The sequence below is a fragment of the Neopsephotus bourkii genome, unplaced genomic scaffold (genome assembly GCF_033783945.1).
Source record: "Neopsephotus bourkii isolate Nb327-2 ecotype Australia unplaced genomic scaffold, CSIRO-AGI_Nbou_v1 NB_1634, whole genome shotgun sequence".
Taxonomy (NCBI): domain Eukaryota; kingdom Metazoa; phylum Chordata; class Aves; order Psittaciformes; family Psittacidae; genus Neopsephotus; species Neopsephotus bourkii.
Genome location: NW_026902109.1, coordinates 35,128 through 51,953, shown reverse-complemented (window position 1 = coordinate 51,953; position 16,826 = coordinate 35,128). Strand labels below are relative to the sequence as shown.

Below are 16,826 nucleotides of genomic sequence, written 5' to 3'. Positions count from 1 at the left end.
AGGATTGTTATTTTTCTTTCTCAGCTGCATTTTCACATACATTTTGTAGGGATGATTCATTTTGCCTGCAGAGAGCAGCTCCAAGGAAAATTATGTAGAGCTTGCACTTGCCTTCTTTCCCCACAGCATCTGATCCAGCTTGCTCCCTTACAGGATGCTATATTGGCTGTGTTAGACCCTACTGAATGGATCGTTTATATCTAGTTCCCGATGTTTGTCCCTAGGCGAGTCATCCTGCAAGACCAGTGCAGTCTGGTTTGCTGTGCTACTAGCCAGTTAGTCTCTTGCAGAGTGATGAGATAGACATTGATGCAGTCAAGAGTCTTAAGAAATGTGCCATTTGCCAGGATCTGTGAGGGGAAAACTGACTGACTGGCCTGTTTTTTTTGGGTTGGTTGTGGTTTTTTGGTGTTTGGTTTTTTTTTTGTGCGTGTGTGTTCACCCGATTTCAAGAAGAAGTGCCAAGTTGGAAAGCAGTATCACAATCTGCTTGATGCACTGATCTCCATTATAATACTGAGTGGTGCTTTCAGTTGCGTGTGCTGTCTTGTGGTGGTGGTCCTGTAATTTGAGGAGGAATGTTTGCTTAGGTTACGCTCTCTGAGGGTCCTTGAAATGTCCTTGTGAGTCCCATCACCCGTAGCACCCATGTTTTTGTTGAAGCATATTGATGTGTGTTTTGAGTTCAGGGTCAAATGGATGAAGGTCATAGCTGTCTACTCTTTGTGTTTGTGTGGGAGCATATAGCTGCTCAAGCAGCTGGAACTGTTAATACTACAGTGTTAAAAAGTAATAGTGTATTGCATTACTTGTATGAATATCTCCATTGAGTTATACTGATGGACTACAGTTACCATAGGTAAGTAATTGTTTTTCAGTAAAATAACTGATATTTTAGTGAGCAACTTTACACATCTGTAAAAAAAAAAAAAACCCAAAACAACAGTTTTTCTGCACGTAACCTCTAGCTGCATTTTTAAATCGTAAAGGTGATGGGTATACATGATTTTCCATATGTTGATCTGTATGTGCCTGGGTGTGACAGATGTTGGGAATGCCTCAGAGACTTGTCTTGAACTCTTGTCTATTTTTCTTTTTTAGATGTGCTGAAAGACATTATGACACAGCCAAATTTAACTGCAGAGGTATGTTTTTTACTGTCTAGTATGTTTTTCTCTTTAAACTTCAATGTTTCTGAACAGAGGTATGAAGGAGGAGCTGATGAATAGATTTGGGTAAAGGAGTGATGTCAGATTGCTTGGAGTCATTGGATAAACTTGCTGTATTCTTGGGGCTTTCAAAAAAGTATGTTGCTGGCAGTTAACTAGATCTCGTAAGGAAATGGGAAGTCTACTGTTGCAGAATTTTTGCAGAATGGGCTATATAGAAGTTTCTGTTCAATTAAGTGTGCAAACTCGTTATGAAATTTAGATGTGAAGCTTAGGGAAGTCTGGGTATTATGCAGAAGCATCACTTAGGATAAAACAGAGAACACTTAACCCACTGTCACTATTCATGTAAAACAACTTTTTGAAATTTTGGAACAAACCTTCAGTTGCTTAAAAAGAATTGAAAAGGCCAAAAAAAAAACAAAATTCCATGTGATGCTTCTTTGAGATGAGCTGGTTCTTAGATGCTTTGCAAAGCTACCAGAGCCAGTGGGGAAACTTTTAGGGGCTTCTTTTGATCACCTCTTTTGATTATCTCTTATGAGGGGAAACTGGTGTACCTGTTTTGTTAGTGTTAACTCTGCAGGTAAATAAATTCAGATTGACCTTTATTCCTTGTGCAAAGGAGTATCTCTGTGCACAGTCGTAGAGCTTGTAGTTTCTTTTCATGCAGTGCTTCAGATTGGCAGATAAGGAGTACTTGTGTGTATGTAATTATAGAATCATAGAATAGTTAGGGTTGGAAAGGACCTTAAGATCATCAAGTTCCAACCCCCCTGCCATGGGCAGGGACACCTCGCTCTAAACCATATTACCCAAGGCCTCATCCAACCTGGCCTTGAACACTGCCAGGGATGGAGCATTCACAACCTCCCTGGGCAACCTATTCCAGTGCCTCACCACCCTAATAGGAAAGAATTTCCTCCCTATATCCAATCTAAACTTCCCCTGTTTAAGTTTGAACCCATTACCCCTTGTCCTATCACTGCATTCCCTAATGAAGAGTCCCTCCCAAGCATCCCTGTAGGCCCCCTTCAGATACTGGAAGGCTGCTATGAGGTCTCCACGCAGCCTTCTCTTCTCCAGGCTGAACAGTCCCAACTTTCTCAGCTGATCTTCATTCAGGAGGTGCTCCAGTCCCCTGATCATCCTCGTGGCCCTCCTCTGGACTTGTTCCAACAGATCCATGTAATTTTTATGTTGAGGACACCAGAACTGTACAAGTACTCCAAGTGAGGTCTCACAAGAGCAGAGCAAAGGGGCAGGATTACCTCCTTCAACCTGCTGGTCACACTGCTTTTGATGCAGCCCAGGGTACGGTTGGCTTTCTGAGCTGCAAGCACACACTGAAGCCAGCTCATGTTCATTTTCTCATCGACCAGCACCCCCAAGTCCTTCTCCACAGGGCTGCTCTGAATCTCTTCTCTGCCCAACCTGTAGCTGTGTCTGGGATTGCTCCGACCCAGGTGTAGGACCTTGCACTTGGCATGGTTAAACTTCATGAGGTTGGCATCAGCCCACCTCACAAGTGTGTCAAGGTCCCTCTGGATGGCATTCCTTCCCTCCAGTGTATCAACTGAACCACACAGCTTGGTGTCATCAGCAAACTTGCTGAGGGCGCACTCAATCCCACTGTCCATCTCAGCGACGAAGATGTTAAACAAGACCGGTCCCAACACACATCTCTGAGGGACACCACTCGTTACAGGTCTCCAGCTGGACATTGAGCCATTGACCACAACTCTTTGCGTGTGGCCATCCAGCCAGCTCTTTATCCACCGAGTGGTCCATTCATCAAATTGGTGTCTCTCCAGTTTAGAGACAAGGATGTCGTGTGGGACAGTGTTGAATGCTTTATACAAATCCAGGTAGATGACATCAACTGCTCTACCACTGTCCATCAGTTCTGTAGCCCCATCATAGAAGGCCACCAGATTGGTCACGCAGGGTTTCCCCTTAGTGAAGCCATGCTGGCTGTCACCAAGCACCTTGTTGATTTTCATGTGCCTTAGCATGCCTTCCAGGAGAATCTGCTCCAAGATTTTGCCAGGCACAGAGGTGAGACTGACTGGTCTGTAATTCCCTGGGTCATCCATTTTCCCCTTCTTGAAAATGGGGGTTATATTTCCCTTTTTCCAGTCATCGGGAACTTCACCTGACTGCCATGATTTTTCAAATATGATGGCCAGCAGCTTAGCAACTTCATTCGCCAGCTCCTTCAGGACCCGTGGATGGATTTCATCAGGACCCATGGACTTGTGCACGTTCAGATTTTTAAGATGGTCTCGAACCAGATCCTCTCCTACAGTGGGCCCAAGGTCTTCATTGTCATAGTCCCTGTGTCTGCCTTCCAAGACTTGGGTGGTGCGGTCAGAGCCTTTGCTAGAGAAGACGGAGGCAAAGAAGTCATTCAGAACCTCAGCCTTCTCCAAATCCTGTGTAGCTAGTTCACCCAAGAGGGTGAATTGTAGGAGATGAATAAATTTTAGCTACTATTAGCCAGTTTTGTAACGGGCTAATACTATATCCTAGCAAAGGCTCAATTTCTTTTTTATTATTATCCTTTATTTGTTATAGGCCATTCTTCTAGTTGTAAAGAGGGTGTTTAGAGCATGGCCAAAATGTAATTGGCTGCTTTAATGTCTGAATATAGAAGGACTAAAACTGTCATCTTGAAGTCATCTTCGCTGCTGGTTTGCTCTTAAAATATTGAATGACAGTGTCCTGAAACCTCACTGAATACATACAAGCCAGAAAAAAAAGTATTTAAAGATCTGCTTGAGCAATACCTTGGGTAACAGGAGAGAAGACATAAATGAAAAGGTGGTCTTCTGATATGTCCAGAACATATGCTTGCTTTGAATTTTGTGGGTTTTTGGTTGTTTGGTTTTTAGGGGGTTCTGGTGGGTTTTTTTGTTTGTTTGTTTATTTGTTTGTTTTAATGGGGATGCTATATCTTGTCACTGTCATTCTCAGCCCAAAATGTTGTTTGTTGACGGTGCCTTTCACAGCTCCTCTGCTAAGACAGTGCTGTTGTAGTGAGCTACATGCTGCAGTTTTTCTTTTCATCCCCAAATTAGTTGCCTTAGATAACAAAATTGGTGACTCAGGACTGTTAAGGGAGCAGAAGAGTAACAGTTCTACTCTAAAAATTTTCTCAAGTGAATTAATTTCAGAGGGAACTTCTTATTTTGTACACTTAGCATGAAACACTGTAGTATTTCATTATTCAGCTTGGATGCTCTTGCATTAAATTCAAAACCAGACATTGAAAGCTCTTCATCTTCATTGGACGCAAGCTTTTTGTCTAGGATTTTTGCAGTTTCTGAAGTACTTCCATGCTGGAAATTACCTTCTGCTTTGCCAAAGGCTCTTTTTTCTTTTTTTTTTTTTTTTTTGTTGGTTGGTTGGTTTGTTTTGTTGCTCCCTTTTGTGCTATGGGATTTTTCTTGCAACTTCTAGGAGCTTGGAGAGAGTAATCGTGGAGTAACTCCATGCTCTGTGCTCCAGAGTTTAGGACCGAAAATCTATGGAGGACCTGCTCCAGATCATAGTTTTATGTTTCCTAAGGTTGCTTTCTGATTCCCACTCCCTCTGCACCGTCACGGGTCTCCCATACCCATCTCATCTGTTCCTCATTCCATCTTGCAGTAAATACCACAAGGTTTGCCTTTCATCTCAAGTCTTGGAGAGCACTTTCAGCACACTGCTGCTACTTCAGATTTTTCAGGCTGTTCTTTCAGGGCTACTTTGTCTTTCCTTTTCACTGGACCCTGACTGAATGTAGTTAGGATAGACTCAAAGTTGTATGGACAAATTGACAGCATCTCCTAATAGCTTTTTTTCTTAGGGTTTTTTAAATAAATTTCTCCTTTTCTCTGTATCTGCTGCAGAAAGTGACATCTCTGTAAGTTCACATAAAATGATCTTTTGGGGAATCTTTGGATCTTCATAGAGTCATAGAATAGAACACCTTTGCTGTTCTTTGGCAAAGATTGTTCATTTTATCAGGCTTCCTTACTTGGTTTTCTGGGTGAGTAAGTGGGCGACCTGTACTGCAAGTGAATAAACCGTCTTTGCAGATCCCTCCAAAAGGCTCCAGACTTGTGCTGCGGTAATTTGGCAGTTCCATAACTTCATCCCTCACTTCTCTTTAAATCCTTGGGGATTCATCAAAAGGAGCCTTGCATGTGTGACGAGAGTAGTACTTACGAAATGAATACAAACACTTGCCAAAAATGAAATGCATTCATTTTTAGACCAGAAAAGGAAATAGTGTTTCTAGCTGAGAATTTTTAAGTGAACCAGAGTTGTATTTATAAGATCCCAAGTCTGCCAAACAAGAATTGGGGTGCACTTTATAAAGTGCTGCTGTTCTGACAAAATAGCACAGCCCTGTGTAATTCTGCTAGTCAACAGAGTATTTTGCCTGTCGTCATACCTAAGGTGTTAGAGGTTTGGGTGCTTGTTTCTGCTTATTGCTTAATTTTGCCTTCTTGGGTTTTCTTTCATTTCCTGCATGCTCATTTGAGATTCTTTCCATGTCTAGATGGAAAAAGTGTTTGTATGCATCTATGTATTTGTATGAGAAAAAGGACAACTTCATTCAGTGGCTTGACTTTAAAACTCATGTATTGCAAGTGCCTTATATGAGGGTTTATTATCTTTTTTTTTTTTAATATGGAAACTGCAGGTTTTTGTTTCAAAAACGCTTTGAGCAGTTCTGACAGTTTGTTCCCAATGTAGACCCAAATGCTCAGAATTTTTTCACCAAAATTCCTATTGTCTGATCAATGACTGAGGTCTGGCCCTGTTTTCTCTCAGCAGTCAGTCTAATTATCACTAGAGTAATGGGGTTTCAGAGGGTTGTTCTTTGTGCCAATGCACTCATAAGTTGTAGAAAATTTGTGTTGTAAGGTACTGTCTGTGCCGTAGTCACAGTCATTTCAGTAGCGGTGTGGAAGTCTCTTCATGTAGCAGGATGCTTATGTATTACTAGGGAAATGTCTGCAGTGTTTGTAATATGCAGTACATTGCTGAATTATGTTGGAATAACAAAAATATACATATTTGTATGTAGGATGAGGGCTTATTTAATGTTATTTTGCTTGCCACAAAGTTGACCTGAGCTTGCTGTTAATTTCCTTTTGAGATTTTGATGAATTACTTCTTCTTGTTGCAGTTGCACAGTACCCTTTTGAAGACCATAACCCACCACAGCTAGAGCTTATCAAACCTTTTTGTGAAGATCTCGACCAGTGGCTAAGTGAAGATGACAATCATGTTGCAGCAATCCACTGTAAAGCTGGAAAGGGACGAACTGGTGTAATGATATGTGCATATTTGTTGCATCGAGGCAAGTTTTTAAAGGCTCAAGAAGCCCTAGATTTCTATGGGGAAGTAAGGACCAGAGACAAGAAGGTGAGCTATTTTCTGTTTTTCTGCTCTACTTGTATCTTAATTGCTTTTCTTTCTTGAGGTCAATTTGAAAAGTCTGAAAGGGCTATTTAAGAAATACTTTCTTTCAGTTGTGATACCTTGTTTGATTCAGTTTTAATATTATTTAATCAGTGCAGCTCTTCTAAATGAGATAACTTCTAAGCAGCAGTAGGAATTGATCACACTAAACCTGTCTATTTTTTCTGTCTCCTGTTCAAGAAGATTTAGACAGTTTATTTTAAATAGCTTTTAAAATAGCATTCTGCTATTGCATCAAATGGGTGGTTGATGAGTGTACTGTCTTGTTGAGCATTTTCAGCCCAAGTAAGAGGATTACTCTAGCTTGTTTTGACTGAATTGATGAGTTGCTCATCTCCTCAGGTTCTCTTAGCTTCTGTGGTGATATTTGGAGATGAGTGGTCATTACAGTGAATGTTACAGTTGACTATTTGTTCTGGAAGAGTCTGTCGTTAGATGACCCTTTTCAATAAAAGGGTAGTTAAGCCCTGACATTTGCTGCCTCAGAGCTGCTTCATGAGGTGCTATAGTTAGTTTCGTTTCTTCTACTTCCCCCATGGAGAAATGGCAGGATCTCATTTTGAAGAAATGATGTTCATGGCTGCAAGGGATTTCTGTTAAGATCTTTAGCAGTAGGTTTGTGTTAGAACTTTCTGTCATGGTTATGCCTCATTAATAGGAGTTTATCCTTCTTATTTGAAATCTTATCCAAATATAATAAGGTGTAACTTGGAAGGTCACTTCAGCAAGCTTGCCTGCTCATCTTCCCTAGTTTCCTTTGTGTATGTTGGTGGAGCAGCCCCGGGGGATGATCTCAGCAGACCAGTTCCAGCCTACTGAAGTATAGAGCTCTCTGTGTTCCTGTAATATTTGTGTGAAATACTAATTTCACAGTGTGTAGACTTCTAATAAGCAGAGCTTCATGTTTGAAGGCTCTTGAGAGCAGAAGTGTCACATAAGGAATTCTAGAACTTAATGTTAATTTGTTGGAAGGAGCAAATAACTTCTTAGTTTGCTCTCTTTACAAGATGGGGCTGTTCCATGTATGGCTAGGAAGATAGTTGTAGTGTAATACTAGAGCAAAGACACTGTCAAGGTTTCCCATTAAAACTTCGTGGCTTTTGGTGAGAGTGCATGGTAGTAAATAGGAATGAGCTGTGTGATGAATAAACAGATTAGGTTACTCCTGCTGATAAAGATTATCTAAAGAGCTGGATAAAATACCATAAAATCTACATAATAAATACATAGTGAAGTTGCTGTACCTCAGTTTCTTTTCTGTATTTTTGCATGTCAGTGTATTGAGTGTAAGGTCAGTTAGGTGTTCATCAGTACCCTGGCATGTTTGAGGTAACAGAGAACTTAGTAAACAGGAATAGTGAGAGCCTTGTTTAGCTTCACTGTAAATATTGTCTTTAGCCAGCAACTTTGTTTTGGTTTCGATGTCTCTACTGGAAGATGTTTTTTGGTGATTTGGTTTTTGGGGATTTTTTTGTTTGTTTTGGGGTTTTTTTTTTGTTGTTGTTTAGTTGGTTGGTTGGTTTGGGGTTTGTTTGTTTTGGTTTTTTTTGTTTGCTTCAACTCCAACTGAGCATGGTTATCTTTATGTGGACACTGGGCAGCACATGATTCATGTAATCCTTACAGTGTTTTATATACAGGTATTCCAGTGCAGGTTTTGGAAGCTTTGTCTTCCCTTATGGCCCATATTTCAGTGTTGTATGTCAAGTGCTGCTCTCTGATTTGATACTTTACCACACTTGTATATAACTGACTTCCTGATTTCAAAGTAAATGAAGCATCAAAAGGACTGCTTGCACCTAAGGACAAGAAATTGCCTTTTTTGCTGTTGTCATTGTTGGACCAGAATAAATACACGTATAATGAAGGAAAATTGGCTTTAATTAGATACCAAATTTTCTTTCAGGCAAGCACAAGGTATACACTTTGTATATAGCTGCTCAGAGTAATACAGCTAAAATCACTGTTGCCATTAATGTGCTTGGCAAAGTGATTTTTGAGAAGGTTTATTCCATGCTGTCAGGACTTGTGAGTCTGATTTCAAGAGGAAGTATGACTAATTGGTCAAGAGAACAACCTTGAGTACTTCTGTAGCAAACTGCTTTTCCCAAGTGTCTACTGGAGGTAGAAACTTCATGGAGGCCTTTGCAACATTAAATGAGAGTTGTTGTAGATGAGACTGATCATTGCAGTATAGTCTGATGTGCTGTTGTCCTGGAAAAGGCAGTGGGGAGTAAGACATTGCAGAACTGAGCCTAAAATATATCTGACCAAAAACTGTTGGAGGCTTGGTTTTGTTTTTCTCTGTAAGTTGCCTCTTCTGACTTACATAACTCACCATAGTGGGGAGTTCTTCAGAAGCAGCAAATGATGAAGTTGAGAAAGCGTTTGCTAAATATTTGTCACGGTGGTCGTGGCTGAACAGGACTGATTTGTTTTGCCTTTGAACCAAGGGAGACAAATATTTCTGAAATTGGATAAAGAACTGTAATTGTCCAGCCTGTTTTCAGAGCTGGGGGAGAAGTAAACCTCTCAAAGAAGTCTCCCATGGGAAGCTGCTGCTTCCACTGTTTGAAATGGTCAGCTTATCACCTGTTTTTTCCTTAAGACGGGTACTGAAATACTGCTGTGATGACAGACAGCTTACCTTCCTACAGCTGGAGAAGGTCTTTTATTCCTGCTTCTGCTTTGAAGGTTTTTATGGTGAGGGTTAGACTTGGAAGGACGTGTAGGCTGCTCAGTGGATAGGTGTCAGGTGGGAACACACATTCAAGTGTTTGAGCTGCACCTCACAGTTTTTGTGAAGTCTACACAGGTTGGCAGTGCCCTGTGAAAAACTGGCATAGGGATAGAGAAGCTTTTCTAATGTCCATTTAAAAAATTAAAATAGTGATAGATGGGAAATACAAGCTTCTCAAGGATGAAGTAAAATACTCAAAACTGCTTCCCTATTCTTTTGTTCTTCTTGAGTAAAAGTAAGCAGAGGTTGATTTCACCTCATGGATTATTAGCTTGTTATGGAAGTATTCTGCTGTGAAATCAGAACTTCAGAAAATGGGTAACTTTTTGTTCTGCGTCAGTGTGGCTGGTTCTTAGGATCTCAGGGTAAAGGCTATGTCTCCAGGGAGCAAAAATCTCTGGGTGGAGAGATAAAACTGCTGTCTTGGCTGAGAACTGGTTTTGCTTTGAGATTGACTATCACTTTATAAGCTGTAAAAGTGAATGTATTTTCTTCATTCTGTGATCCCAGCCCTAGTTGTGCTGGGGTTTCTCTGTGGGGTACATCCTTTATGGCATGAAGAAGCTATAAGCAGGGAAGGATGCATTTTCCTTGTCTGCATGGTTTTCTTCTGATTGGCAGCATTAGCAAATTACTGATGGCTTGCTCTGAGGATGGATTTTTGAGTCTTGAAGCTGAAATCCCAGTAAAGCAATCTCTAAAGCTCCCTTAAGAAGGCAGCTTCTGAGATGACACCTGAACTAAAAACATGGTCTATGTAGAAGGTACTTAAGAAGGTCATCATTGTACAAGTACTGCAGGGAAAAGTCTTTTGTGTAATAACTGAAGTGGGGAGGAGACATAATTATCAACTTTTTTAATAAAGGGAGGAAGTCAGTATTTTCATGTTTGCAGAATAGGTGCTTACTAAATTGGAAGTACTCTAGTCACTCCTAGCTTATGGCTGTTGTAAGGTGAAGCAGGTATTAGGAATAATGTTTTATAGAAATACTGTGTTCTGGGTTTTGTGGCCAAAATGCTCATAGACGTGTACATGAAAACATTTTTTTTAATCTCAGTTTTATTGCAATTTCACATTTAGCTTTAATACGAAAGTTACTTACTAATGCTGTTGCAAGTATATAGTATGGGTTGTTAAAAACTATATAATGCATTTTCTAGGAAATTATTTTTCATCTTTATCACTTTTTGCTTGAAGATATTAGCTGTAAGAGCTTTAAAACTATTCCCTTGAAATTTAAATTGGTTTAAAATCAGTAATAAAAGCCATCTTTGGTTGTATGTTCTCAGAGTGTTTACTTCAGAATTGTGATTCAACTGAAAAGTCCTTCATTTAACAGTTTGGGCAATTGGGCCTTTATTAATGAAACTTTCCACTTCTGGCTTTTGTATAATCATAATAAAAATACAGAAGGGTATTTTGTAATAGAGGGTAGCATCAGTCTTGGGTACAGTGATATTAGCAAATAAAATTAGAATCTTTTGACTTAAACTGCTATGGAAATGTAATTCTTGTATTGGTGCTTAAAAATAAGAGTATGTTTAAGGCACCTCCTTCTTAATGTATGACACTCGCCCCCCCGCACCCCCATAAAAGAGCACCTGCATGAAGCCATCTTCTGTATGACCCTCAGGGTGCCTGAGGTATTTGGTGTTTAAGATACAGGAAGAAATCTGCATTTTTTTGTCTCATTGCTTGAGATGATGGATATTTGGAGATTTGCACTAAAGTAACGGGAAAAGCAGTATCCTGCTTGTTTTGGTGTTGGGTGCTGATTGGTAATTAATTGCCTGGTGTCAGATAATGTGTGCAAACAGCTTCCTCTTGAAGTCTCTGTAGGACAAGCACAAAAGATGTGGACACGTGTCTAGGGAAAAGGGAAATGTGTAGAGAGGCTGTTTTGGGGAATAGTTTGAAGGTGGATTATGTCTTTGCTAGTCCCTAAGTTGCCCAGGATGTCCACAGTGAAGAAATGGCTGAGAGTAATCATGTGTTACTGTACTAAAAACCCACATGACTGGGTTTCTGTGCAGCGCCGAAAGCAGTGCAGCATCCCTCTACTTTCTAGGTACAGCCAGATGCTGCACCTAGATACTTAGGTACAATATCTAGGCATACTCTGTGTGCCAGTGTCCAGTGTATCTGCTGCAGAGGTATACTCAGCATAAATCATGATGGTACATTCCAGTGCTTTAGCAGGAGCTCCATTAGTGATGCTAATAAACGGTCTTGATGGTTTTTTACTTTTGTTTTCCCTTGGTTTAGGGAGTGACAATTCCCAGTCAGAGACGCTACGTGTACTACTATAGCTACCTGTTAAAGAATCACCTGGATTACAGACCAGTGGCACTGCTGTTTCACAAGATGATGTTTGAAACAATTCCCATGTTCAGCAGCGGAACTTGCAGTAAGTACCCCGCATTCCATTAACCTCCATTAGCTCTTGTAAGGAAAACACATTGGCCTTTGAACTTGGTTTTAGTATGTGACAGTTACCATTCTGTTACATGACATGAAGAGCTGCACGTCTTGATGGAGAAGATGATGCTTAGTTAACTTCAGGTTACAAAATCTGCTGGGTTAGTGTGGTCTATCTGCTAGCATCCTCTCGAGTGTAGTAGGTTGAGGTCTGTGATGGACTCAGATGGTTTTTAGACTATGGTTTTAAATTGAGAAATATTCAACAGTTTGAAGATAAGTGCCATATATATATTTAGATTAGCTCCATATTTTTTATAGAAAGCATGTATTTTTTTCTAATATAGCAAGTTATACAGGGAACATATATTGCTGAAAATCTTTTACTTAGTGGTGCGTTTGTTTCAAATGTAGCAATGTCATTCTTCCCATGATGTTTAGAAAAAAAATCAGTTTAACAGGATAAGTATCTAATTAGCTCTGGAATAAACTTTTCTTTAGATGGAGGCTTATAAAGTATTAATACACCTGTAAAGGATTAATGTGGTTTGCTGATACATAAGCGTGTTAGTAAGGAACAGCAGATACTTTGAAACTCTGAAGTACAAAACCCAACTTCACATCTGTCCTGCGGGCTGTATTACAGGAAAGTAACTGCCTCGTGTTGCGTGTTCATTTTTTGTTAGTGGAAAAAGTCTTTCTAATGGTTTTGCTATGGGGATTACTGCAATGTGTAATTAATTCCAGTGCCTCCTGTGGCTTTCATTAAAATTGCACTATTAATATTGTAAGACAGTGCCTGAACATGTAACACACAAGAAGAAATCAAGCAACTTGTCAGGCTAGCCGTATTTACAGGAGGAGGAGGAAGGGAGGAGCCTCTGCCAGAAAACCTCTTCCTAGAGGGTAGAGGTGTGGGGGTTACAGATTTCTAAAATTACCACTTATTTAATGCTTTGAATAAACTGCTGTACTTGCAAAATCAGGCTACAAGTATGAATTGCTCACATGAGCATTAACTTGTTTGTCTGTACCAGGCTTTTAGCATGCTGTTTTCACAGTACAGTGTTGGGATAAACAAAAAGTTTGCTGAGCACCTGAGAAGATAAACTGCCAACTTGTGCATCTTGTGTGCTGCAGTATTCTACATTTCTGTGGAGTTCAGTGGTTTTTCAGAATGAAACCAATGGTCTGTGTTATTTCTTTAGTGCTGTTATCTGCTGCATGGTTTACCAACCCATGATAACTTTAAATCTGACTTCCTTGTTATCTTCCTTCTTTTTAAAGTCACTGACCAAGCAGAGTTGTGCCTTTCCTGCGAAACAAAGGGATGACAGGGTTTTGCAGCTCTGAGGATTTGAGGGAGATAAGTAGCAGTTTTATAGTTAGGCTGCTTAGCAAGATAGTGTGGGTATGCTTGGTAGGGACTTCTGCAGTTCTGCAGTGGGGGAGGTTCAGGGTGGCTACACTCTATATTGGGATATGGTTCAGTTTGTATTGTCTAGAGCAGTCTGCATCTGATACTAACAGAGAAGTTGGGAGCAAAGGCAGAAAGATTTCTCTGAATTTTTCATTTAATATTTCTGGATTTTGTGCTAGTGTCTGGCTGTTCCCAAGGAAATCTGCCCAGGTTGCACCAAAAAAACCTTCATAATTTCAGCTGTTACCCCTACAGATTTAATTTGGAAAGTTATGCCCTGGGTAGCACTCTTGATGGTGATTTAGAGGACAGACTTATGGTCCGTGCCTGTATAGCCTGTAGGTGCTGGTTGGTTTGTGTACTAATGTTAAATTTTTTGTCCTTGTTCTTGTTTGTATAACATGTTTGGTTTGTGTGAGAGAAATGAGTTTGTGTTTACATGACTGCCCACTCTGCAATTTGAAGAGGCAAGAGAGAATAAAACTCCTCAATTACATTCACATAATAGAGATGAGAGCAATATGCAAGTAAAAAGAAGTTGTCACTTCATTTAGTCATTCCTTATACTGAAAAGAAAGAGCAACTTTCTAGGAACCCTGTGGATGCCTGAGAGTATTGCTGCTAAGGACAGAAATCTGCTAGGTAGTTTCCAGTAACATCTAGCGAAGTTTGATGCCCTGCCATGCTTAAGTCTTAATAGATGTTTATTGAACTTTCAGAATAATGTAGCTCATGATTGTGATTATGATACTAATATTGTGCTTTTTGACACTTCAAGGTGTTTCTGATAAAGTGACACTCTTATTTTGCCATGCAGATCCTCAGTTTGTGGTGTACCAGCTAAAGGTAAAGATATTCACCTCCCCTTCAGGACCCTCAAGACGCGAGGACAAGTTTATGTACTTTGAATTCCCTCAACCTTTGCCGGTATGCGGTGACATCAAAGTGGAATTTTTCCACAAACAGAACAAGATGTTGAAAAAGGTTGGTTTTCCTTCCTTTCCAGAAAATGTTTTTGAGCCAGTCCTGATGCAGGGTTGGGATGTTGGTTATTCTTCAGTGATGTGTAATCACAGTATTATTCTTTGATGTCTAGTTTTCCCAAGGAGAGAATCTGCTACAAAATCAAAGCTGGATATTTTGAGAATTTCTGATATTAAGTACAAAGGTTGGATAAAAATTATAATGGATATGTATTCCAGTCATTTGGGTTGTAGTGAGTAATCTAATTGAAGAAGAAACATTCTCATTCTAAAAATAGACTTGCATACTGAGCAAGTTAATTCCAGCTGTTTTCTTGACTAAATTTTCCTAAGGATTGAGCAGGCACAGAAGATCCTGTCTGTGTGCTGCTGGCTGGTTTCTACCCAGGTGACAAATTTGGTTGAATTTCCGAGGTAGAGTTCCACCACGCTATGTAGAAGTATCTCTGCAATCTATCCAGCCATTTTTTCAATTCCCAGCTGCAATGTCTTGACATTAGGCTTTTAGAGAATTTACTCAGAGCTGAGAATTTTACCAATGTCTTAATTGTGGAAAAAGAATTTCTAGAACTTACTTTGACACCAGAGTCAGCAAGTTCTTAAAGATGAATGCTTCATCCCAGGGTTTCATTAATTCTGATGCTTGTGGGGCTAGTTTGCATCTACCAAAGTGAAAGGTGTGGATGAGACCACATTGATTAAAGACTGCCTTTGTATTTACTACTTTTTTTTTTTATGAATAGTTGTTCACTATTTAGTTGATGTTATAAAACTTAAAGAGTATTCATTGAGTGAATCTTGTGTATAGGCAAAGCATAAAAATAAGAAAATAGAGTGGATTGGACGACACATAAGTGATGAGAAGTCTCTTATAACTCTGCACATAGGTTGTACCTACTAGATGTATGTATAACTACACATACACTTTGTGGGCTTGTTCATTTGGAAGGTGTTGTTAACTAGTTTAATGGTATAATTTCACTAGCTGGGAAAGTTGTGTTCTATTTGCATGCTGATGTGTGCAAAAGTTTTTAAACAGTTTTTTAATGGGGATATTTTATTCTGCATGTTTAACCAGACGCTTTAGTTGGTCAGTGCAGCAATATGCAACAGATAACTGTAAAACAAAGTGTTATGAAAGTCAAAATTCTTTTAAGTCAACCTGAAAATTATTGACATATAGAACTGCAATGCACAGAAGCCAGTTTTAAGAACAGAGTTTAAAATGAGCACCCTATAAGTACTTCAAAATGAATACCGAGATAAGACATAAAGGGATGCAGGCAGGAGAGGAAATGGAACCCAAACATCTAACAGTGTCCAGTTTTATCGAGTCTGTCCTATCTTAACTGTGAATGTGTTGAGTCTTTTACCATCTTCAGTAACGGATTGCAAATGGACTTCACAGGAAGCATTGTGCTGCACTGCCCTTCCCCAAGTAAGCCCCAAAATACCAGTGCACAGCTCAGATGCTGGATCTTGGCCCTGTAGCACCAGGAGTGGAATTCTGTGTTTGTTTTACCCTTATAGAGAACTGAGATCCAGTGCCAGCAGAAACTAGAGCTTCATGTTACCACATACAATTTCTGTAGTATAAATGCAGACTTCAAGAGTATGTAAAATTGCCTGCAGAAACACAGGAAGTGTTCCACTATGATGTACTTTCAGAGTGTCGTATCAGCTGTGGTTTCATTTCTGAAGAATCTCTTTGTAGTTTGAATAGTTGATTTTTTTTTTTGTGTGTGTGTTTTTGGTCTACTCTTTCTAAGTACCCTAACTATTCAGGTTCTGTGAATTGCAGATAGTGCAGAGGTGGTCCTCTTAGTGTTTTTTGGACTGGTAGGGCTAAGAAATGCTGAGATGGTGAAAGTTCTTTCTACCTGTGCAAGCTTTTCTGAGAGATAGAAACTGTCCTTTCACCAGGCAGAAGTAGTTTGTAAAGGAACCACCTTCATAATATGCCTCAAAGATCTGTTGAATCTAGTGTCAATTGCCATTAACCTTGTGTAAGAGTGGAGGCCAAAAGAAAGTAGGTATATGGTGTCACACAGTTCTGGTAAGGCCACCTCTGTTTGCACTGATGTAAATGCAAACACAAGTTGAGAGGGCATCTGGGATGAGGTCAGTGGATCTTCTCGGATGTAAGCACATTAGTCTATTTTATGAAGCCACTGCTGAGGTCTTCATGTTGAGAACTAGTGAAATACTCTCTCTGATGTGTGCTTTGGCACTAGAGATTCTTCCCCGTGGTCCCTTTGACAACTTGTTAAGTGACTGAGACAGGAATAGGGCAAAGGCAGATACTTGTGGCAGAAAACCTATCTTGGCCCAGAGTTGGAACACATTTCTCTTTACAAGTGTCTCACATCTGTGCCTGTTCCTTTATTAGATAAGCTGACTACACAGTTTTTACTCAAAAGCACAAAAGAAAGGGCCTTCCACTGTTGAGGCTTGTCTGACTTTGGAGCAGGTCAGCTCTACGCACTTATCACCTAATTAATAAGAAGCAGCATAATTAGGAGTAACGGGATCTTACCTTTCAGAGATTCTGATTGATTCACACGTTTATGAAAGCTGGAGTTACAGGTCTGTTACCCATCACAAATTCTTGTTCTGT

General features: G+C 39.9%; 1 protein-coding gene across 1 annotated transcript in view; it reads left to right on the top strand.

Annotated features, from left to right (window-relative positions):
• Window positions 1–16,826, top strand: part of PTEN (phosphatase and tensin homolog) — a gene marked incomplete at its 5' end in the record, with an annotated part of 48,349 nt that overhangs the window by 24,221 nt on the left and 7,302 nt on the right. The window contains 4 exons of the mRNA XM_061373811.1: window positions 1,102–1,145; window positions 6,352–6,590; window positions 11,654–11,795; window positions 14,044–14,210. Coding sequence (XP_061229795.1) covers window positions 1,102–1,145; window positions 6,352–6,590; window positions 11,654–11,795; window positions 14,044–14,210 — 592 coding nt within the window. The remainder of the gene's footprint in view (window positions 1–1,101; window positions 1,146–6,351; window positions 6,591–11,653; window positions 11,796–14,043; window positions 14,211–16,826) is intronic.